Source organism: Pteronotus mesoamericanus, unplaced genomic scaffold, assembly GCF_021234165.1.
Source record: "Pteronotus mesoamericanus isolate MK-2021 breed Mesoamerican mustached bat unplaced genomic scaffold, CSHL_Meso_final contig_116, whole genome shotgun sequence".
Classification (NCBI taxonomy): Eukaryota; Metazoa; Chordata; class Mammalia; order Chiroptera; family Mormoopidae; genus Pteronotus; species Pteronotus mesoamericanus.
In genome coordinates this window covers 23,359,251-23,385,545 of record NW_026555027.1, presented here as the reverse complement: position 1 = coordinate 23,385,545, position 26,295 = coordinate 23,359,251, and the positions used below count along the sequence as shown (strand labels likewise).

Below are 26,295 nucleotides of genomic sequence, written 5' to 3'. Positions count from 1 at the left end.
CATATACCACATTTTACTGATCTACACCTATAGTGATGAACCTAGGTTGCTTGCAACTTTGTGTCACTACAAATGATTTTGCAATAAATGCATTTTAATCACAGGGTACAAAGTAGTGTCTCATTGTTGGCTTAATTTGCAGTGTTTCTGCTTACTAGTGGAGCTGATCATCTCATTTTATTCTTCTAAGTCAATTGGAGTGGCTAGAAAAGAGACCATGGAAAAGGCAGAACAGAAACAGAATCATAGATATGGAGAACATTGGGATGGTAGTCAGTGGGGAGAGGGGTGTGGAGGAATCGGAGAAAAGGTAAAGGGAGTAAGAAGTACAAATTGGTAGTTACAGAGTAGTCAGGGCAATGTTGAGAGCAAGTATAGGAAATGGAGTAACCACAGAACTTACGTGCATGACCCATGGGCAGGAACAAAGGAGGGAGGATTGCCGGAGGGAGGCGGGGTGCTGGGTGCAGGGCGGCAAAGAGGGAAAAACTGAGACAACTGTAATAGCATAATCAATAAAAATTAAATTTAAAAAAGAATCAACCAATGAATGCATAAATAAGGGAAACAAAATTAACGTTTCTCTCTCCCCCACTTCCTCTCTCCCTAAAAATCAATTAAAAAATTGAGTATTAACAGAGGAAACCTTTGCAGATGTAAGAATATAAACCAATAACAGAAGAAAGTTCTTTAATGAGTATTCAACTATATCAATTGCAAATTAACATATTGTAATTTCAGCCAACATTTTACAAAGCTCAGATGGTGATACAGCCACTTGGAAAATTCATTTCATTTTAGGGTTTATATTTCAGAGGTTTAATTCACATCTATTTTGAAACAAGTATACTTGAAGTACATTAACATTTTCTGCATAATGTCAGAAGAGACTGAAATATCATTTGCGGATTTTTATAAATCAGATGCTAGAACAGGTGTGAATATATGTGCAGCTAAAAAGTTGCAATTCAGTCCAGATGTAGGTATATGATAACCAGAATTACTTAGAATAACCAAAATTACTTAGCTGGGTGTGTGTGAGGAAGAAAGTGGGAAAGTGAATTGAATCAAGCTAAGGAGATAATCACATATTTACAATCTGGAAATAAATTATATTCTAATATTAAGGATCGAGAATTTATTTCAGAATGCAAAAAAGTGGGTCTACACCTCCATTGTATTTTTATTCTGAATATTAAACCAACCCACTATAAAAAGAAGATAACTGTAATTTATAGCTGCTTATAAAATATTACAAATTATAGATAAGATAGGAGGAGTCTTAGATTCTATTTTTTTAACCCCGGTTAAGTCATTTAATCACTCTTCCTGCTGACGAAGTCAAGATAACTTTTTTTTCTGTCTCATAGGAGCAATCCTCATGGATTTGGAAACTTCTGAATACTTTAAACAGTACTTTGTTTTCTGACAAATTTGTACAAGTAATTCACATAATCATATATATATATTTCATAAGAGAGGAAATGGGGGTAGAGATTATAAAACTCTTATTTTGTTTTATATATGGAATTTTATATACTATGGGAGATAAAATCATATATATGTATATGATTTTATAAGACTGAAAATTACGAGTAATGGACGTGGACAGCCTAGAATTAACTAAGTAGGAAGAGACAATGACTTAAAATGAACAGAATATTAGCTGAAAACATTTATGGGATAAAAAAGAAAAAGACAGGATTAATAATAAAGTGAATAAATGGAAGAAGGAGTTTAGATCTAAAAATATTTAAGACATTTTCAAAGAGAGTCACATAACCTTAACATCAACTTTCTTTACTGAATTGGTGTGTTTTACAACCAGAATGCTTACAGAAATCCTGTACACAGGACTAATTCTATACAAAGCTGTGAAGGGGACAATGCATCTTCAGTTACACACAACGCTAACTCTTTCTCCTTGTGCTTGGATGGCACGAAAATAAACAAAGGGCAGGAATTTATATGAGTGTTTGCATGCTTCAAAACTCCTATGTGCTAACTGCATTTAAAAAAAATTCTACCCACAACTCCATAGTTTAAAAGTAGTGAGCAAAAAACCAAAAACATTTGTAATTTGAAGACTAAGGAGATCTGAAAGCTGCACCCAGAAATGGGAAAAGATTTAGCTGTGAGGATTTTTTAAAATTTTTATTTACTTTTTAGGCTACAGTTTTCTTTATTTGGCAAGAAAAACTTTTTTCCCCTGTCAGCGGGAGATGGGGTGCACGCACAGAAATACACACACAGACCAGGCTGCCCGGATGCCCTGACTCCCTCAGCTCCGGCCCCGGCCCCAACCCCACCCCCAATGTGGGCCGGCTCACACTCCAGAGGCTTGGGAGGGCTGGCACTGCTGGGGACGCAGCGTCGAGGAGGATTTCCCACGGCTGGGCTGGGCTGGGCCGGAGCTGACTTGTACCCGAGCTTCTCAGGAGGAGGGGACTTTCCAGGCTTCTCTGCCTGAAACTTCTTAAATTAGCTGTCAGGTGGGTGAGCCTGTGCCACTGGCCGGGTGTAAAAGCTATGAAAACAACCCAAGGATGCCTCCCCTGCCTAAGGCTCCCAGCGACAGCAGACGTGTGGGCTTGTGTGTGCATGCGTGTGCGTGTGTGTGCCTGCACTCTTTCCCCCTGTCGCACACTGTGGCGGCCACCTGTTCTGGGACTGTCCAGGTCCACATTTGTGGACACCATGCGCTCCCAGGACTGTCGACAGGCCCTTCCAGTCTCCCGTTCCAGAGGAGCTCCCCAAACACAGGCCCAGCTGCTCTTCAGAGCCGCCCCACACACACCCCTAGCGCTCTGGTCCAGTGACATGTGCCACGCTAGCTGTGCGGATGTTTATCAGAGCAACATTTAAAAAAAAAAAAAGTGAAAACGACTATTCAAAAATTGGGTACAATTAAATAAATCATAATTCATCCAAAATCAGAATACTATGAATATTTTTGACATGGCAATATTTCATAATAGAGGAAACGAAGGTGTGAGATTATACAACTCTATTATTCCGTTTTTATAAAAAGACATTCAAAACTGAAAGTCTTGGAGGATACACATGATATAATTCTATGTGAATGTTGGAATTTCCGAATTAATGGCAAACATGGCTTATTTTGGCAAAAGGAAGCAAAAGAATCATTATAAAGTAGCCTAACACTGAACCATGTAACATATCCATACCCGTCTTATAACTCATTTCATAACCTATCAGTGTTTCACGAAACCCATTACCAGGGGTCTACTGTCTTCGGGACCTCTTCTGCCTTCCCCTCATACAAACTTGGGTTTACTACCAGCACTGGAAGTGGCCTAGCACAGTAGCTCTCTTTGAGGTACAAATTAATGGTAACATGTGCTTTGATGCTCACAGGCAATGGAATTCAGAGATTAAGAGCCCAAGTTTTGGCAGCACAGTTCTGGACTCTGGTTCCAATTCTGCAAATCAGTAGCTGTATGGCCTTGGGCAAATGAATTAAGTCCTCTAAACTTTGGTAATCCCATTTGCAAACTGAGATAATAAAAGTGCTAACCTAGGAGGGCAGGAAAATGATAACAAGTGAGTACACTGTGGCTGTACTGTGCCTGGCACGTGGCTTGCATTTCATGAATGTTATCTGCATATTACATTGTAGTGGGACAGTTACCTGAACTCATAAGAAAGCTTTTTTTTTTTTTTAAATGTCGCATTCATGGTTAGCTAGAGGGAAAGAGATGCTGGTAAGAGTAGAGAAACATTGGACATGGGTAGGGTAGGAGTTTAAGTGAGGGGGATGGATCATTTATTTCTCATTTACACAGTGTCTCTGTTTCTCAAGTTATTGGCCCATAAATGTGAATGACCTTAAATGTCTACGAGCACCAGGTACACGGTGTGCCTGGGTAAGTCCACATGTGAAAGAGTAACTGGCTGAGAGTGTAGGCAGCAGTGTGACCCCGTGGGTTAGGAATGGGGCAGATGAAAGCTCCCTCTCCTTGCTGCTTGGCTGGAGCTGCACCTAAGGATGCAGCAGGTTTAGTGTAGAAGCCATGTATGACACAGGAGATGTGTTCCTGATCAAGCCTAGACTTCATCATACGATAGGTGCCTAATTAATATTGCTAAATAAACAAAATTGGTGACTGGTGACTGAGTGGGCAGAAGAAATCTTATATTAAGGGGCAGGGAAGGGGAATGGAGTTATATTAGGCCACATGTACAGAATGAGAGAAAGAATGAAGGGCACCTAAGTCCATATTATAAGACTTTTAAAGAAAAAGAAAAAAAAAAGGTGGAGTCCAAAACTCATCCAAGGTCCTGAAGGGGATGGTGCAGTCAAAAAAAATGCAGAAGTGGCAAGGCTTAGATCTTGCCTTAAAAAGGGAAAACCATGATGGAGATGAAGAATGAGGACAGGAGAAAGTTGTAATGGCATAGGTGAGAAATAATGAGAGAAAAAAAAAAGTAGGCAAAGGCATCTCAGAGGAGAGACATCCATCTTAAGCTGTGCATGCCTAAGATCACTGCAGAAAACTCCTCTAGGATTCAAACATTTGTAAAATGGAGATAATATGTAAAATAGAAGCAACTTTATATGAAAACTCAAAGTGGGGAGAGAACAAAAAAGAACACCAAGATAATCCTCTAAGACTCCACTGATCAAAGACCAAGTCACTTCTCTACAGGAGACCCTTTTATTAGGTTTCATATTCCAATGGTGACCTGGTCCCTATAAAATAAACCTCTCTGGACTCCTGTTAGAACTGTCTGTCTTGTAACTTGTCTACAGATCCTAGAAAAACCGTCTATTTTTTGTGTTCCTTTGCTTTTAGGTACAGAGGCAGCCAGTAGTGTCACAATATCAAACTGGTTTCTTTCAAGGGCTATTGGATTTAGTAACTAAGAATCACTACAAACCTCCTTGGTTTTCTGTTTGGAAAATCAGCACTTCTCTCCTTTTCCTGGAAGCCACAAATTACATTATTCCTACTGGAGTCCAAGGGTTCATAAGAATCATCAAAACTGATCAATTCTCTGCAGTGAGCTCTGTCTGAAAATCATAGCTTTTCTGGAAAGTACACAGTGGAATTCTGTTCATAGATGCCTTTTTCCACCATACAACAGATGACTCTTGAATTAAGTGCAGCCACTCCCTTCTTCCACAACCTGCTCTAAGAGCAGGCAGACTACTGACTGTGACAGCTAACCAAGGCCAACTGAAAATACACTAGTGGAAAAAATGGACCTTTGGGCAAACAAGAATTAAAATTTATAATTTTCCTTTGTTATTACAGAAGCATTAAGGAAATTCTAATATTTTGATCCTAAGTATAATAATTTTGTTTGCTATTACACAAGGAAAACTACTTTGAAATGCAGTATAATATTTATATAGTTCCTTACAGGTGCTTACATTTTATATTGCTAATTTGCAGATGCCCTAAGACAGGTAAGGAAGGCTGTTATATTTCCATCTTACCAAAGAAGTAACTGAATCAAAGTAATTAATAACTTATCCAAATGGCTTGTAAAAGGCATAAACAGGGCCAGAAAGCAGAAGTATTTTACTCTTAGATCAGTAACTTCTTCTACTGAACATTAGTCATTTAGATTTTTTTCACTTTGATAAAGAAGTTACTAATTAAGGAATGTCGTACTCATAAATGCCACAGCATAGATGAAACTCAGAAACATTACACTAAGTCAAAGAAGCCAGATGGGGAAGATCACATTTTGTATCGTTCTATGGATAGGAAATGTCCAGAATAGACAAATCTATAGAGACAGAGAGTAGATGAATGATTCGTGTGTGTGGGGGGGGGGGGCAGGCGGTACATAGGTAAGCAGAGTGACCGCTAATGACTAAGAGTTTTGTTATTAGGTAATAGAAATGCTCCAAAATTAAATTGTGGTAAAATCTCAATATTTTATTAGATATATTTACTCAGGCAAGGAAACAAAATAAAAAATAACAAATGGGACTACATCAAACTAAAATGTTTTTGCTCAGCAAAGGAAAACATCAACAAAATAAAAAGACAACCCACAGGATGGAAGACTATATTTGCCCTTACATCTGATAAGTGGTTAATATCCAAAATTTATGAAGAACTTAAAAAACTCAACACCAAAAAAACAAACAACACAATTTAAAAATGGGCAAAAGATCTGAATAGACACTTCTCCAAAGAGGACATGCAGATGGCCAACGGACATATGAAAAGATGCTCAATGTCAGTAATTATCAGAAAAATGAGATAACCACAGTGAGATATCATCTTACACCTGTCAGAATGGCTATCATCAATAAATCAGCAAACAGTAAGTGCTGGCGAGGATGTGGAGAAAGGGGAAGCCTTTTGCACTGTTTGTGGGAATGCAGACTGATGAAGCCAATGTGGAAAGCAGTATGGAGATACTCAAAAAATTAAAAATGGATCTGCCTTTTGACCCAGCGACCCCACTCCCAGGAACATATCTGAAGGAACCCAAAACATGAATTCAAAAGAACACAAGTATCCCTATGTTTGTTGCAGAATTATTTACAATCACCAAGATATGAAAGCAGCCCAAGTGTCCGTCAGTAGTTGAGTGGATGAAACAACTATGGGGCACTTACACAATGGAATACCACTCAACTATAAAAAAAAAGAAGAAAATTTAACCCTTTCTAACAGTATGGATGGACCTGGAGGACATTATGCTAAGTGAAATAAACCAGTCAAGAAAGACAAATATCATATGATTTTACTCATATGTGGAATCTAATTAACAAACTGAACTAACAAGCAAAATAGAGACAGACTCATAGATAGAGAGCAGATAACAGCTAAAGGAAGGGGAGGGGAGGGGTGGAGGGATTGAGCAAAAAGGTAAAAGGACTCATTGACATGGACAACAGTGTGGTTATTGCAGGGGGGAGGGAGTATAAAGGGACTAAGTGGTAATGGGAAAATACAGTAGAAAATAAAAAGAATAAAATTGGATTGTGGTAGCGTTTATATAACTGTACTAAAATCATTGACATACACTTAAAATGGGTGAATTTTATATTTAAATTATTTCTAATTAAGGTTACTTAAAAATTCAATAAAGATGTTAAAATGTTATTATATATGTAAAATAATATTAAAATATTTGTGTATTTCTTATTACACCAAAGAGCATACTAAAAAAAAATTAAAGTTTTTTCACTTGGAGTAAATTTGAAAGTAATTTATTTAAATTCTGTCTTCCAATATTTGAGACTACTGACAAAAGTAAAGGACACTTTATTCTACAAGGTAGAAGGAAAATCATTTAAGTGGACTGATTTGTGGGTCACAATGACCTCTGAGAGGAATACTGTCAATTGAAAGAAATTGTGCATTTTGGAGGTTATATTTGTGGGAACTAAACATAAAATTCAAAACTTATATAAATAAATCTTTTAAAAGGAACCAAGAATTTGGTCTTTAAAATGTTATTTTATATGTTTATTTTCCTATGAAAAATTAAATGCTGGCACTAAGAGTTGGACTGCTATTGACAGTCTACTATTCACTCTTAACCCAGTATTAAACTATATGCACCATTTACATTTTTATTGTCTATATAGCAAAAAAATAAATAAAAGGAAAATGTGAGGAAACAAGGTTAAAGTTTTTATGTAGAAAAGTAATGATCATAAAGACTGTATACTTGAATCAAAGTTGAAATTGTTCAAGGTCGACGTAAAAAAAATCAAAATGTAAAAATATGAACATTTATCTAGCTTTGGAAAGAAGTCAATTGCATCAGAACTAGAAACAGAATTACAGTGTATTTTAGTCTACAGGGGTCTCTGAGGAGTATAAAAACAGTGTATTACAGTCCAACATATCCATTGCCTATGCGTGAACACATTACTAATCAGGGCTGAGTGGCATGCCAGAGTCATCTGGCTAATGTACGTAGTGTCATCATCTTGATCTGGAATGCTTTCAATTAATACCACATTATTGGGGGCAGAGGCTGGAAGACACAACAGAGATATGGTTACATAGCTTAAAATGGAGAAAGTTTATTCTAAAAGTGAATTCTAAAAGTAACAGATATGGGAATGTAAAATATTAGAACAACTTTAAAAATGTATTTATAAGAAAACACAATAAGGATGTAATGTTCAGTGTAAGTTTAAAATTTCAGGGTATAAAGAAATATATTTCTCCAAACTCATTTTACTAAGCCACCATAACCCTGATACCAACCAGATAAGGACACTATGAGAAAAGATAATAATGGGTCAGTATCCTCTTGAACAAGGATGCAGAAATCCTCAATAAAATACAAGCAAAACTGGGGATTTGTTCTAGGAATGCAAGGATGGTTCAACATCTGTAGATTAATCAATGCAATATACCACATTAACAAAATGAAGGAAAAAAAATCAAATGATCATCTCAATAAATGTAGAAAAAGCAACCAACACAACACACCATCCATTTGTGATAAAAATTCTCACCAAAGTGCTTACAGAGAGAATGCATCTCAACATAATAAGAGGCATATATGACAAGCCCACAACTAATATTATACTGAATGGTAAAAAGCTGAAAGCCTTCCTCTAAGATCAGTAACAACACAAGAATGCTCATTCTTCCCACTTTTATTTGACATAGTATTGAAAATCCTAGTCAGAGCTATTAAGCAAGAAAAAGGAATAAAATATCCAAATTGAAAAGAGAGAAGTAAAACTATCACTATATGCAGATGACATAATATTATATACAGAAAATCCTAAAGACTCCGCCAAAAACTGTTAGAACTAATAAATTCACTAAGCTTCCATGATTCAAAAATCAACATTCAAAAATCTGTTCCTCTCTCTCTTTCTCCACACACACACATATATTTATATATAAAATATATATTTTATGTATATATATATAATCTCATTATATATACATATATACATTGCTCACTGTATATGTATATATGTATATATCTATATATACATATATATTTATATATAAAATCCCATTTTCAATTGCATCAAAAAGAATAAAATACCTAGGAATAAATCTAACCAAGGAGGTAAAAGACCTATCCACTCAAAACTATACGACATTAATGAAAGAAATAGAAGAAGATGCAAATAAATAGAAAGATATTCTGTGTTCATGATTGGAAAAAATAATACTGTTAAAATGTCCATACTACCCAAAAGAATCTACAGATTCAATGCAATCTCTACCAAAATTCAATGATATATTTCAAGGAAAGAAAAATCTTAAAATTGTATGTAACCATAAAATAGCCAAAGCAATCTTAAGAACAAAGCTGGAGGCATCACATTTCCTGATTTTAAACTATACTACAAAGCCACAGTAATAAAAACAATATGATGTTGGCATAAAAACAGACATGCCAGATCAATGCAACAGAATTGAGATTCCAGAAATAAACCCATGCACAGATATGTGGTCAATTAATTTATGAAAAAAGAGCAAAGCATATACAATGGTGAAAGGACAGCCTCTTCAATAAATGGTGCTGAGAAAACTGGACAGCAACATGCAAAAGAAAACAACTGGACATCTATCTTAAACTATACACCAAAATGAACAAAAAATATTAAAGGCTTGAGTGTTAATATCTGAAACCACAAAACTCCTAAAGTAAAACACAGGCAGTAAGCTCCTTAACATGAATCTTTATGATTTTTTCTGGATTTGACGCCAAAAGCAAAGACAACAAAAGCAAAAATAAGCTAGTGGATCTACATGAAACTAAAAAAACCTTCTGCACAGCAAAGAAACCATAAATGAATTGAAAAGGAAGACTGCCAAACGGGAGGAAATATTTGCAAATCATGCATCTGATAAGGGGTTAACAGTTCGAATACATAAAAAACTCATATAACACAACAGCAAAAAAAACCCAATTAAAAAATGGGCAGAGGATCTGAGTAGACATTCTTCCAAAGAAGACATACAGATGGCCAACAGGTATAAGAAAAGATGCTCAACATCACTGATCTTCACAGAACTGCAATTCAAAACCACAGTGAGATAGCACATCACACATGTTAGAATGACTAATGTCAAAAAGACAAAAAATAAGTGTTGGAGAAGATGTAGAATAAGAGGAACCCTGTTCCCAAAGAGGATTCCCATTATTGTTAATGGGAATATAAATTCGTGTAGCTACTACAGAAAACAGCATGGTGGCTTCTCAAGAGTTTAAAAAAAAACTACCATATGATCTTTCAATACCATTTCTAAGCATTATACAAAAAAATGAAAACACTAACTCAAAAAGATATATGCACTGCCATGTTCATTGGAGCATTATTTACAATAGCCAAGATACGTAAGCGACCTAAGTACCTACTGATGGACAAATGAATAAAGAATATATATTCAATGGAATATTATTCAGCCATAAAAAAGAACAAAATCTTACCATTTGGGATGACATGGATAAACCTTGAGGGCATTATGCTAAGTGAAATAAGTCAGACAGAGAAACACAAATACCATATGATATAACTTATATGTGGCATCTAATATATATTTATTATAACATTATAATATATTATGTTATATATATTATATGTATTTGTTTTGTGTTAGTTAAAAATGTATAACGCATTAGCTCATTTATTAAGAGAAAAAACCTAAGAGAATAAGGAACAACTAAGAGCATGGATAGTAACAGACTATAGTATAGTAGTTCAAGTGAGATTAACTGAAAGATTGCAGGACACAGCAGAAATAGTGCTTGAATGCTCTGAAGGGGAAAAAAAGGTGAACAGTGGGTCAGGCAGAGAGTTAGGCAAGGAAAACAGAAGGAAAAATGTCCAACTGCTACTAGAAATGTAGCCTTGCTGTGATGCTTATCACTTAAATCTCATTCAGCAAATGTGGAGAAACCAGTAAATTGGCTGGCAGGAAGGAATATAAGCCATGCAATTGCTTAGAATTAGACTTAAGATTATTAAATATAATAAGCCATTTACAAAACTCATATCAAAAAGTGAATTTAAATGACTTGTATTCTTTGAACAAATAATTATGTTTCTAAAGACACAGAAAGAGTTAAGAGATGAGTGGTATATCAGTCTGCCCTTATTTCAATTTGCCCAAAGAAAATCTAAAATGCTATGCCCATCATTTTAATCCAGTGATTTATCTGGGGATAAGTTATTCACTGTGATGTACTGGTCTTTTCTCTTTAAATGGTTGACATGATTTTTGGAAGACATTAACAAGCTGGAAAAGCTATTGGTGATGATTATCGAGTTAATATCTTAAGTATCTTAATTAATCAGTAACAGAAAAATTAGGCATCATTTAAAAGAAAGCAGAATAAGAAGACTGTTGAAGTTCATGCAAATGATGAAAGTAAATGACATGAGATACTATAGAAAGTAAAACTAAAAATATAAGTTCAATGACAACACAATTGCAGCTGGGAAAATTTGGAGGCTATTCTTAATATAGAGGACAACAAAAATCTGTCAGAAACGGCTACAGTTGAGTCTTGGCACATACAACCAACCAGTGTGGAGCTAGGAGGTCAGAAGTCCCATGAAAACCCTTGAAGAGCTGGAGAACACCTGCACATCAGAAGTCAAAGAGAAGGTGAGACCAGTTGGCTGGCACACGATAGATGTCCAATAAATACTTGCTGAAAAAATGAAGGTATTCCCAAGCATGGTCTCAAGCCAATAGATGGGAACATATGAGGTGTAGTAGGAGGCTAGTGAATAGCCTAATGGGTAATGGGCAGAAATAAAATTGGATTATAACAAGTAGAACACAGGTAGTGAGAGGGAAGCAGGCTTGGGCCCTCCAGGGGAGAAGACATTATACCAAGTTTGGGGCACAACACTGCCAAGACCTAAAATTGAAACTTAGCTGGCCTTCCTCTCCTTGTAGTTTTCCTAAACCACCATAATTACTTTTGTGAAATAAATTGTTTAGAAACAATATGCTGATGCAACTAGTTCAGTGGAAGGGTATCTGTGGATAAAGCAAGAGGTACATTTATGAACATTTTTCTAAATGTTCTCACAATTTTGATAGTAAGACCCTAACACAGGAATAAGATTGTTATAGGGTAAAAAATACAAGAACAAAAACCAGTGCTCTTCATAGACGGGTTCACAGGAAGTGGTACGGTAGCCCCCCCACATCTATGGGAAATACATCCTGAGTCACCAAGTAGATGCCTGAAACCACGGTTATTTTTTTCCTATATATGCATACCTATGTCAGGGGGACCCCTTTGTAAAGCATGTAATTGTCTGACTACTATGCTGTACACCTGAAACTAATACAAAATAATATTAAATGTAAATTGTAATTGAAAAAAATTTTTCAATATTTTCAGATTTCAGTTCACCACGGTGAACTGAAACTGCAGGAAGTAAAACCATGAATAAGGAGGGACTACTGCACTTGCCATCACTAGTTGAGATTAGTTTTAATGATCTTGTCCACTCTGTTCTACCAATTTTAAACAGATTCTACCAAGAGAGATGCAACAGATGCCCTTTAAAAATGGTTTCTTTGTCTGTTAACATAGTTCGAGTGTTATCCACAGAGTGAATCTATTCAACACCAGCAGCAAAAGTGAAACTCTAATTCAGTTTTGGGGTTATATGCCACTTTGCTCTGCAATTACACTGTCCGTTAGAGGAGTCCGATTACATCTAGAACTGCATGGCCTTGACACGAAGCATAGACTGCACTTTCCCAAGGTGAGACCTTGAGTAGAAAACCTGTGGCTAATTAGTACCGCATCGTTTTGGTGAGGGTTTTGTTTGTTTGTTTGTTTGTTTTTTGTAGGAGGTAAAATGGGAGCTAAATTTTGAAAGACATGTACAGTTTTTTTAAAAGAAATTTTATTTATTGTTAAAAATAACATCAGAAAAAAATTTTAAAGAGGAAAAAAACACTCATATTTCCATCACCCTAAAATACATTTTCATATCTTCATGTTCCCTTCTAGTTTCTACTCACAAGTATTCCTATTTTGACTTATTTCTATTATAACATATATATAAATTTGTGGATATTTTTAACTATGTAATATAATTATAGCATTTTTCCATATTAATACCCATTTTTAAAGTCTGAATAATGTTCCCAAGTGATGGTATTTCATAATTTACTACCCATTTCATTATGTTGGGGATAAATTATTTCTAACCATTTATTAAAAGTATGATTTTTGTGTATAAATAATTTTCTTCTGTAGTTTCCTAAACATAAATTCTCAAGAAGATTACTTAATCACAAACATTTCTATGGGTTAGAAAAATATGATAATTTTTATCACCAAATAAAGGGAAACTTTATTATTAAAGTCATCACACTAATTTAAAAGGAGGTAAATGTTTTGTTTTTGTTTATTTAGTTATTAGTAATTAAACATTTTGTGCTTATTTATTATATTTCCTGTGTTTACTGTCTGTTTCTGTTTTCAACCATTTGCCTGCTTGAGGTCTTGGAGTTTTCTTACATAGTTGCATAAATTCTTTATATGGTATGTGAATTAGCCCTTTGTTTATATGACACAAAAATATTCTGTCCATCTTCTATTGTTAGGCTGTTTGGAAGTTTTTGAAGTCAAGGATTTTACATTTTTTTAGAGGCAAAATCTGTCAATCTTACCTTTTGCAATTTTTAAAGTGCTGCTTTATACCTCCATGATTAGGAAAAGTTCTGTATCTTTTTATGGTACTAGTTTTCCCGGTTATTTTTTCTTAATTAGAGGCTTATTTTGGTGTATTTGGTTTATTTTCTTTTAGTTATCCCTTATACCACGTATAACATAATTTTGCCTTTTCCATTTGTTAATGGAAATATATTAAAATTTGATTGGAAATATATTAAAATTTGATTCTCCTTTGGGATTTGCTATTCTGTTCTAAAAATACACATTGCCACTTTTACAGCTGCAACACACTCCTATAGTAACATATTCTAAATATGCTAGAGCTAGGTGGTCAAACATGATTCTCACTTTCCAGGCTATTTTTAAAAACATTTTTCCCAAGATTTAGCCAGAAAACAATTGGCACCAAACTGCAGAAGCAGCGGAGAATTCATTCTGAGATGAGCAAGTGTTCAGGACCAGAGGAGGAGCTGGGGGATCAGGGAGGGTATCCAGTGTTTTAGGGACACAGCAGCCGCATCCTTACCACATGGTTCTTGGGGCATGATTTTGGCTGTGGTTCTAGCCTCACTGGGTTCCTAAGCATTTTTAAAGTGTGGTTCTTCCAATTTCTCAGAGATTCTGAATATCTAAATAATATCCTTTCAATAAATTCTTTTGCTGATTAAAGTCAGTTTCTCCTACTTGCAACAAAGAAACCTCACTATTGCATTTTCTAAAAACTAAGCCATTTCCAATTTTTTACTATGCTACAGTGAGAACGTTCTTTTTCCTATTCATTATTTTACACTAGTGAATTTGCCTCATCATAGGAACCACCTGGAGAACTTATTAAAAGCAGAGAGCCTTAGAGTCTTGAAGATACTCAATATGCCTGAACTGACGTGCAAGAATGTGCATTTTCAGTACGTCCCTTTATTACCCCACCCCCTACACACACACTCACATATCTACAGTCTCAGATGTTCTTGTGGTCAGGCAATTTTGGAATACTCTGTCCTAGCTTAAATTCCTAGAAGACTTGCTAGGTCAATAGTCTATTTTTGTTGTGGGTGGGGGGAATCTTTCTCTCCCTCTCTTCCTCTCTTTTTCTTTCTCTCTCTCTTTAAGGAAAAGAGTTCTGTGTTTTAATGTGTCTTTCTGGAATTGATTGAGATAATTAATATGCGAACAAAAACGTTGGCCTAACAAAGGCCTACACTTGAATCTCAGCTGTGTAACCACAGCCTACTTCTCTATGCTTAACAAAGGTTAGAAAAAAAAAAGGGAAGGAAAAGTTTCCACACTAGGATATTGTGAGGGTTGAGGGAAAACTAGTCAAATGCTTACTGCCAGTCAATAGACTGGTGCAGAGAGTGTTCCCAGGTAGTGAAAATGTCGGTTCTTTTTTCTCTTCTTGTGTTTACTCCCCCAAATCACTTCTTTTTTCAAATATTGAAAGGTTATTACTTAAGCCTTAACTACCTGTTACATGCAATATAATATACCATGTTCTCTAATGTTTTACTGTTCTTCTAAGAGACTAAAATATTCAAGAAAACTGCTTATCTTACAAGCCAGACTGAAAGGATGAAATAAAAGACAGACAATAATAATCATCTTTGATTTGGGAAAATTTGCATTTTGGGGAAAATTATTTTTTAGTGTGAAATGCATATTTTAGCAAATGTCCTACATTTGTTTTCCTCTAAGTCTAAAATAAATAGCATGGCATATACAGAGTTTTATTTTATGTATAATTTTACTTAACTTTATAAGTAGGTAAGTTCACTGCAATGTTACTTATGATGGCCAAGATCTGGAAGCAGCCTAAGTGTACATCAGTAGGTGAGTGGATAAAACAACTATGGGACATTTACACACTGGAAAACTAAAAAAGGAAATTTCACTCTTTGTGACAGCATGGATGGACCTGGAGAACATTATGCTAAGTGAAATAAGCCAGTCAGAGAAAGACAAATATATGAATTCACTCATAGGTGGAATCTAATAAACAAACTGAACTAACAAGCAAAACAGAGACAGACTCATAAATAGAGAGCAGGGTGACAACTAAGTTGGAAGGGTTAGAGGGTGAAGGGATTGAGTAAAAAGCAAAGAGGACTCATGGACATGGGCAGTGTGGGGATTGCAGAGGGGAAGCAGGTATAAGGGGACTAAAGGGTAATAGAAAAAAGACAATAAAAATTTTTGAAACATAATTTTTAAAATATCAAATATACAGTGGAAAATTATTACATTAATATTCATAATATAAATAAGTTCACAATATTTCTTTTAATACTTTGCTTTTGGTAACAGGGCTATCTTGGCATTGTAGAATAATTTAAGAAATGTTTCTCAATTTTATGCTGTTTAGAAAATACTCTATAAAATTAGGATCCTCTACTCCTTGAATGCTGGTAGAAATTGCTTATAAAACCACCTGGCCTTTGTGTGTGTGTGAGAGGCATTGCTTCAACTTCTTTATAGTTAAAAGGCCATTTAATTGTCTTGAGTAAGGCTTGATGGATATATTTTTCTAATAATATGCCCACTTCATTTAATATTTCAAAGTTGTTGGCATAAGGTTGTTGACAAAACCTACTTCTTTTTTACTCTTTATTTGTCATCACTACTATTTTTTAATTTCTTGTATTTTCATTTGTGTCTTCACTCTTTTCTTGATCAAACTTGCCAGAGGTTTGTCTATTTTGTTGGTTTAAAAATATCAATGTTTTTTATTGCTCTTTATTGTATCTTTGTTTTCTATGTCACTGCCTGTTGCTCTTATTTTTATTATATCTTTCTCTGTGTTCTCCGAGTTTATTCTTTCCTTCTTAAAAGTATGTAAGGCTATACCTCTCCCTCAAAGAATCACTTTGGCAGCATTCAACAAATTTTGTTATATGTCATTTTTAGTATCCTTCAATTCTAGATATTTTACATTCATTATATTATCTGCTTAAACCCAAAAGTTAAACAGTATGTTTTTGTAAAATAGTAAATGAGACAGGGATGCAACTATCACTATTCTATTCAACACCGTATACAAGTGTAAAGTCATAGACTGTGCACACATGTCATAAACCAAGGACTATGAGTGATCCAAAGGAACGCTCCTGAGGTCCAATAAAAAAGGCAAAACAAAATAAGAGATAGACAAATCTAACAAGCTTCTAGGTTAAAAAAAAGTTACCTTTAAAGGAAAAAGAAATCAGATCTGCAAGAGACTTCTTATTTACAACACTAACAGCTAGAAATCAAAGTATCAGCATCTATAGTCCACTGAGAGGAAAAAAAGACCCCTAAGAATCCTATTCCCAGCTAAGATCCCATTATATCCATCAATTGAGAATTATATTTTATTTTGCATTTCTAAGAAATATTTACAAAACTTGTCATGTATTCCACATAAAAAAAGCTTACAGATTCAAAGAAATATTAAGTCACTTTATTTAATCAGAATACCCCAAAGTTAAATAAATAATAAAAATAACTCCGTGCCCAAACAATTAACTATCTAGAAATCAAGACATATACCTCTAGATAATCCTTTCATGAAAGAAAAATTAAAAAAAAGAAATTACAGAGTATTTAGACAGCGCTGAAAAAGAGAATAATTTATATTAAATGCTGTAAGATATCGAAAAACTTATACTCAGAGGAAAACTTGTACCTCTAAATCATCTATCATTAGATTTTAAAAGATGAGAAATAGCCTTGGCTGGTGTGGCTCAGTGGATTGAGTGTTGGCCTCCAAAGTAAAGGGTTGCCAGTTTGATTCCCAGTCAGGACACATGCCTGGGTTGCAAGCCAGGCCCCCAGTAACAGGCATGCGATAGGCAACCATACATTGATGTTCCTCTCCCTCTCTTTCTCCCACCATTCCCCTCTCTCTAAAAATAAATAAATAAATAAATAAATAAATAAATCATTAAAAGATGAGAAATAAAAGAACTAATTATTCCTTTCATAAGTCTAAAAAAAAAAAAAAACCAAAAAAATCCAGAAAGAGGGAATTAATAAATATAGAAGTGAAAAGTAATGTTATAGAAAATAAAAGTAGCAGAAAGCATAAAAAATACAAAATACCAGAAAATAAACACTTTGGAATCCTGGTAGAAAATAAAAGATAAAAACAAAATTAGACAAGATTAAAATTCAGAAGTCATATATAACCAGTTACCATATTTTGTTGTGTATAATATGCTCCCATGTATAATGCACACCCATGTTTTTTAGTGCTGCCAATGTATAATACGTATCCTTAGTACTACCCATGTATAATGTGCACCCTTATTTTTCCCTCAAAAATTTGGGCAAAAAGTGTGCATTAAAAATAAGAGTATTGCATGCCATATTATGAGCACAAATTTGAAATCTTAGAGAAAATAAATGGTTTTTTGTCAGAATATAAATAATCTAATATGATCTCAGAAGAATTAAAATTTTAAATAGTCCAATTACAACAGAAAATCCCAAAATATTAAATAATCTCATTGAAAGAGGCACTAGAATCATATCAGTTCATGAATAAATTTTACTGCATTCAGTCAAGTTTCACCTAATTTTTAAAAACAAATAACCCAATGTCATGAAATCTATTTATTAGCATAGTTTTAGCATAAAACTCTAATAAAATTAGTATCCTCTGATAAAGAAAAATCTTTAGACCAACCCACTTATGAATGTGTGTACTAAACTTCTAAGTAAAATATAACCAAGTATAAAATAATATATTAAAAAGTAAATGATGTAAGGTTTATCCCATGAAAGCAAAGATGCTTTATTATTAGGAAATTTAGTAATACTAGTCCATTTAACAAGTTGGTTCAAGGAAAAAAAATACTATTATGTCAATAGATGCTGAAAAGACATTTAGCAAAACTCAAAAGCATTTCTGATAAAACATCCAAGTATAATTGGGACAGAAAGAAAATATTTAATTAAAAATAATGACTATTTACTAAAACCCAAACATTGGATATAGTTCCAAGTGGAAAAACATCAAATTATTTTAACTAAGATCAGGAAGTAGACATGGGGGCTTACTGGCACAATTATTTAACACAGTCTCATATATTCAAATGAATTTAATTAAGATATGAACAAGACAAGAAAATAACAGAGATAAACATTGGAAAAGAATGGATAAACTCTTTTTTGGAGGTAATAGGGACTGGTAATATAATTGTATAACTAGAAACTCCTAGAGACACTTAATAAAAAACTACTAGAATTAATATGAGAATTTTGTAAAGTTTATGGGTGTAAGACAAATACACAAAAATCAATAGCCATTCTCTACCTATTAATAAATACCAGGAAAATGAAAGAGAAAACATTCACAGTAGCTGCAAAATGGTGGTCATAAATTTAATAAGAATGACAAACATTTAAATAATATTGTAAAATGCATTGAAGTACATAAAACACATTTTTTTAAAAATGAAGACATTACTCTTCAATGAAAAGACTTTTATAATATTAAGAAGACTTAATGTCACTAAAAATGTCAATTCTCCAAAAGTTAGCATATAAATACAATGCAATACCAATTAGAATACCTGTTGGGAATAAATAAAATTATCTTAAAGTTTATGTGGAAAAATAACTGCCTGAAATATGTAAGAACAGTATCAAGACTGGACAAGAAAAACTTTACTGGGTCTATATCAGAGCCTTTGAATTAGAGGTAAGTAAATGATCACAAAGCTCAAATAGAAGATATCTCCAAATATATATTTTAAAAGTAAGAAAACCAGAGACAGAAAATACTTAACCAGCTAGGAGAATATGCCAATAAGTCATTATAGTCAAATGAATATGGTATAAATTACTTCAAATACATTAGTGGAAAGAAGAAAGAACATGGTAATAGATAAAATTTTAATATATGACAGGTAGTAGTTCTGTGTAGAGAAAAGCATAACTATTGACTACATAATACTGATACAACTCTAACTATCCATATTAAAAGAGTAATACTGAACAACCATCTCTCACACCATATAAAAAATAAATTCTGTCTGTACTAATGACTTAAATGAAAGAAAATCCAGAACACTATATGTACAATTTAGGAATGAGAGGGACTGTTTTAACTAAGACTAACCAGAAACAATGTAAGATAGTAATTTGATCATGCCAAAATTAAAAGTTTGATATGGTTAAATTGACCATAAAAATCAATGAAAAATTATACATTAGAAAAAAGTTAATATAGAAGATAAATAATTACTGTAGAAAATGCTCTTAAAAATTATCAAGGAAAATTCCAATAATGCAATTGAGAATTGGCAAAATATGAAAAGCTAGTTCAAAGAATACTTTAAAATACATGATTTTAGAATGTACACATAGTTTCGTACTGTTTCCAGGCTCATGTAATGTATACTTTAAAATGCATGATTTTAGAATGTACACATAGTTTCGTACTGTTTCCAGGCTCATGTAATGTGACTCCTTATCTTCTCTTCTAATACTAGTTCCTCTCTAGATTTCCCTAGCCTGTGGTATGCTCTTATCATTAAAGACTCTCAAACAAAGAGGGTCAGAGCCCCCTGTGACTTTCTTTTCCCCTTCCACTCAGCCAGGTGTTCAATTCCCTGCTCCTGGATCACCCTCTCAACCCTGATTCTATCTTAACCATTCCACCGTGTCTATGGAGAGGGTCAAGGAGATGAGCATGATCTTTGGTTTGTGTTCACTCCCTGTCATTTACCAGCTGTGTGGGAACAGGCATGTTAACCTTACTGGGCCTAGATTCTCCCTTCTGTAAGGAATACTTATACTTGCTTCCCATTGTCATTGTGAGAACTGACAGAAATAACTTACATACAGTGCAAGCATTGTGTCCAGTACACATTAGGTCCTTAAAAATGTTAGTTCCCCTCCCTACTTCAGTATCTTATGGTTAGTCTAGGGGCTGGATTACCAGTAAACATATTTTTGTAGTGTCTGGCTCCAATCACTTGATGTTTGGGACACCTCCATTCATTGCTAACAACTTAATTTTGCTAAAACACTGTTTTTATTACATCATTTTCATGATTATCAATTTTCAGTGATTCTATACTGCCTTCAGGAAAACATGTATACTCCATAGCCTTACTGCCAAGATATTTATTCTCTGGGCAGAGAGAAACAAGGTGTCTAAAACACAGTTTTAATCTTTTCATTTGGGAAAATGAAAGAGTGCATAAAAATTTGGATTCACTTTACTAACAATGCATGCTGTATTTTCCTTCAGTACACTAAACCATCAGTCCACTGGGATAATGATATACTAAAGTAAATTTGACTTTGTTTTCCTGAAATCTTATTTTGTACTTTAAATGTCTTTAAAATCTCCACTTGTCTTACCACTCAAATGGCAGAATAGGAAGGGATGACAGTGAATTAATGACAGTTACTGACAGTTACTAAAAATTAGGCATATTTGCAACAGAAGGTAATCAAAGGATTTTTGTTGTGATTTTTAAAATTTAAGTAAAAATGTAGATATTTATTATGGGCAGTTGCTAACAATCACAAAAGAAGAAAAAATCTTTTACCTAGTACTTCTTTTTGCAAGTCATGACATCTGGTTTGCAAGCTGACTTCCTGTTGTTTAGATGTTTGAATCTGCTGAGACCTCAGTATGGCTGCATCTAACAACAACTTCAGATTTTTCATTTCCTCTTCAAGGCATACCTTATTTCTCTGGGACACTGCCAAACTTTTATTTAGTATCTCTATTTCTGTAAAGAAAATTCAAAGTTTACAAACAGTCAACATCTAACCATAAAACAATTTTCAAAAAAATGATTATTTTCTTCTATAATATTAATAGTTGAAAGCCAGGATGACTCTTCTGAGAGTGTAATGATACCAAACCAAAAGGTTGAATTTAAATTTAGTGGTTTTTCTGCAAAAGAAATGAGAAAAAAAATTGTATTGCTAAACAATGCATGATACCTTTTAGGGTATTTTTTTAGTCTTTAAATTGTATTAAATGGCAATCAGGCCTGCTTTTTAAATATTCACATAAATGAATAACATATCTATATAATGTTCTGGGGTTGTACTGAAATTAAATTGTTTTCTTGGTAACATGATTCAGAAAAGTAAATTGAAATATACTAGCAGAGCTGGCTAGATGGCATTTCTAGGAGAGTAACTAGGATATATTATATAAATTATGAAGAAAGGTGGTAGGGGTGGAGGCAAATAAAAGGAGGCAGTGTCTAAAACTAATGAATTTATGGACATAAAGTGTTAGTTAATATATCTTAATGTTTTTAAAAATATTCTGTCTCCTCAAAATGAGACCAGAATTTCACTGTAGCAATCAGTTGTTATTATTCTATCTACTTAGATTAAGTTCAATAAAAAAAAAAATGCCTTCACAGCATTATGCAGGTTTAAATGTACTGATTTTATATAATTTCATGAAAAGTGCATGGGGCATGTTATCCTTTAGAATGATAATTATCAAGCTCTCCCTTCATCAGCCTTTTTAGCACTGCTGCCTTAAACCACAGTATTAAAATATATGAATGCACACAATAATGATAAAAAACTACAAAATGTGTATAACCACAATTAATTGAAATGATGAGTACATGAAAATCTGGATGACCTGCTTGCCCAGAGAGTTCACTTGGCATTCCTTCCCTTGCTTAGGTCATTCTGGGCCAAGAGAAGGGTGTAGCATGCGATTAGATGTTAAAGGAGGTTGGCTTGGCTTATTGGTCTTAGAGCCACTACAGCAAAAATAGCAGCCACATGGGCCAGTGAAGACCAGAAATAGAGATTAGGAGGACAGACATGGCAGGAAATATGGCCAGTAAATTAAGGAGAAGTAGAGCAGTGTGCTAGAACAGGACCCAGGGATGAGGGCATGTCTTAATGGATGGGTTTGAATAGAATCAAGAACTTGGTCCAAGGAGAGAAAAGCAAAATGTCTTTCTCTGGGGGGAAAAAAAAGTTTGTCCAGAAGAAAAAGTGGCATTTAAGGCAAACCTAGGTCATGTGCACAAAGGGTCTGGCACCTTCTTCACTTTTAATTCCTGCCCAAAATAGAAAATCTGGTGAAATAAATTGACAGGAACCAAATAAATCCGTGTCTACCGTATTCCAATAATCACATAGAAATTTTTTCCTAAGACTAGCTATATGCTTCTTTAAAAAGTATGGATACACACCCATTTGTGTGAGGAAAACTAACACACTAGTACATAACGCTTTAAAAAGAAAAAACAGTGTAATTTCTCCTCAGACCTAAAAAGTCTTCCTGGGCATTTTTGTAGCCAAAAAGGTAGCTTCTTATGACTGAATAAACTGTACTGTACTCTAACCATATCTATCTATGTTTAAGTCAGAGTGACACTGCAGAGGAGCACATGCTGTCACCTATTTACCGTCTGCCAGAATGATACTGCTTAGGTTAGCAGGCTCACTCTTAGTGTACACTACTGACTGTCCCTAAAATAACTATTCATGTCAACATGACTTTCTATCTGACATTAAAAGAATAAGAATCTGTGATACAGATTCATTTGTCAAATAAATTCTAACACATGGAAAAGTACAGCAAGATTTCAAAACTAACAGGAGCTTCAATGTTCCTAGAATGGAATTAAGAGAGTAAACTCAAAGGAGGTAAATTAATTCACCCATGGCCAATTGCACATCCATATGGCAATCCAGTGTCAAATATTCAATCCTACCTTCATCATTAACACAATTTCATGCTCGTCACTCATGTGTCCCAATTTGGGGTTCAGAAAGTATGATCTCCATAGGATCAACCTGTTCCAGTCACTGTTCCCACCTTGTACTTTCTCTGTTTCAGCACAACCCATGAAGAAGGGTCCTCCTAACCTCAAACACTAGGCTGACCACAACTCATATGTGACCTGCCTGGAAATATTTTCTGACGGATCTGGAAGTGACCTTGATCTTCCTGGAACTCACACCAATTTCCGCCATTTCCGCCATATGCATACATGTGCTCTCCTATTGACTATGTTATTTTAGGTCAGAGGCAATATCTTATTCATTTTTCATTACCCCCATAATTTCTACCACAATATTCTAGAGTTAACAGGACCTCAATAAATACCTACTGAAGGAGTAAAGGCATTACTGAGCAAAGCTTCTAAATAGTTTGAAATTCAGATTTCACCATTTATACACACCTCATTTGTGTGGGTGTTTGCAATTTTATCACATACATAGCTTCCTGCAACTACCAACACAATCAAAATACAGGATTGTCCTGTTACCACAAAGCTGTCTCCTGCTGCCCTTTCAGAGCCTCGCCTGTTCCTACCCACACCATCCCTGATCCCTGGCAACCACTAATCTGTTCTCCATCTCTATAATTTTGTTATTTCAAGGATGCTATATAAATGACTCATATAATACGTAATTTTTCTGAGACTGGCTTTTTTTCACCAAGCATAGTTGCCTTAAAGCATGTATTAATAATTTGATCCTTTTTATTGTTAAATAGTATTCCGTGGTATACACATAGCACAGCTTGTCCTTCATCCATGGAAGGAAATTTGGGTTGTTTCCACGTTAGGCCATTATGAATAAAGCTGCCATGAACATTCATGTACAGCTTTTTGCATGAACATAGGTCTCCATATTTCTGGGATAAATGCTCAAGATACAATTAATAGGTCATGTGCTAAGTGCATAATCAGTGTTAAAGGAAATTACAAAATCATCTTCTAGAATGGCTACACCATTTCACATTCCTACTAGCAATGTTAACTAGTGATCCAGTTTCTCCAATCCTTGCTAATACTTGATATGGTCAATTAAAATTTTAGACATTCTAATAGATATGTATTAGTATTCCATTATGTTTATAATTTGCATTTCTCTAATTAGCTAATTATGTTAAACATTTTTGTGTGCTTATTTGCCATCTGTATATCTCTTCAGTTAATCATAAATCCCATCACATAAAGTGAAATATCATGATTTTATTACTTATGATGTACTATTATTTACAAAGAAAAAAAGACGATTATGTTCTAAGTGTATGTAACAAACCTGTCAAGGCTGTTTCACTTATGGATTTAATCTGAAGAAAAACCTCTTCTTTCAGTGAAGTCCAGTTTTGAAAATGATCATACACTTCATTTTTAATACTGGTTATCTCCCTTTTAGTAAAAGTAAGTAATGAAAGAGTCTTATTCCAGAAATATTTGTACTCCATCAATCTTTCACTGTAAGGTAGCAAACAAAAATAGGAATTTTTAAAAATAGCAAGCATAGTAACAGATATTTCTTTAAAAAAAGTTTTCTTTGAAAAATGGTTTTAGAGTGACCATATAATCTATTGTCTAAATGCAGACAATTTGGAAAGTGAAAGAAGTGCTATTTCTATTTTGCTAAGATGACAGAAATATCACAGAAAGACTGGGGTATATGTTATCCTAACTCATTTCCATTATGTTATTTTAACTATATAAAGAAAAATAGCTATTTTATATATATTTTCTATTAATTTTTAAAAATTAATTTAACAGCAAACATTTAGCAAAGAAAATTAGGTCAAAAGTGGCTTAGTCACAGAGCCTAAATGAGAATCTCCAATTCTTAGATAGCATTCTTCCTGCATACTATAATTTTACAGTCTGTTTAAAACCTGGGGAAATAATAAATAAAACTTTTAAAAGTGACTGATCCAATGCTTTTGCTTCATGAAATGCCACAGCTCAAAGTAATCAGAGTGATTTTTTCTTTTTCACTTCAGATAGATGTTCTGGCTATAATTTACCTAATAATCAAGCAAGATACAGACATAGACCTGGGAGTTATCACCAAAAAGAAGATGAATGAAACGGTGGGACTGTAATTATTTGGTTAATATTTATCTCTCTGAATAGACTAAGATCTATGATGCAGACGCTATATATGTCTTGTTCATCACAATTTCCCTAGCACCTAGCACAGTACCTATCACACAGGCGTGTCCAAACCGTGGCCCACGGGCAGCATGAAGCCCAGGATGGCTATGAATGCAGCCCAATACAAAATTGCAAATTTACTTAAAACGTTTTTTTGCTCATCAGTTTTTGTTAGTGATAGTGTACTTAATGAGTGGCACTCCTTCTTCCAATGTGGCCCAAAGACGCCAAAAGTTTGGACACCCCTGATAATATGTATTCAATGAATACTGACAACTAAATGAATAAACACAAAAAATGGATCACTCAGTTGGAGGAACAAAGAAGTGAGAAGTGCTGAGTCTATAAAACTGGACAACACTAACATTTATGGGACTAAAACAGAAAAGAATCCCTCAAAGGAGAATAGAGAGCCACAACCAGTGAGTTAGAAGAGAAACCAAAATACAATAATACTATCAGAAAAGCCAGAGGATAAGTGAATTTAAAGAAGAAAATAGTGGTCAGTGTTTAAGGTCCTAGATAAAGGCTGAACAAAGTGCATTGTATCTGATATTAAGGGAGCATTTGGTGATCTCAGAGAGAGGCATTAGGTAGGATAGAAATGAACAGTAAAGCAGAAGTGAGTAAATAGGGGTTATGCAGTACCAACATTCAAGAATACTGAGGTGGCAAGAAGAGAAAGAGGAAGATACAGAGCAGAATGGTTTGCTAGGATGGGAGACATCCGAACATGTGTACACAGCTGGACACAGTATGAATGTAGTCA

The 26,295-nt window shown here is 34.3% G+C and overlaps 1 protein-coding gene across 1 annotated transcript in view; it reads right to left on the bottom strand.

The window, feature by feature from the left end:
• The window catches only part of LEKR1 (leucine, glutamate and lysine rich 1), a 144,716-nt gene that overhangs the window by 61,536 nt on the left and 56,885 nt on the right, over nt 1-26,295 (bottom strand). Inside the window, exons 5-6 of the mRNA XM_054575571.1 lie at nt 24,667-24,842; nt 21,171-21,356 (exon numbers count right to left, since the gene is read on the bottom strand). Coding sequence (XP_054431546.1) covers nt 21,171-21,356; nt 24,667-24,842 — 362 coding nt within the window. The remainder of the gene's footprint in view (nt 1-21,170; nt 21,357-24,666; nt 24,843-26,295) is intronic.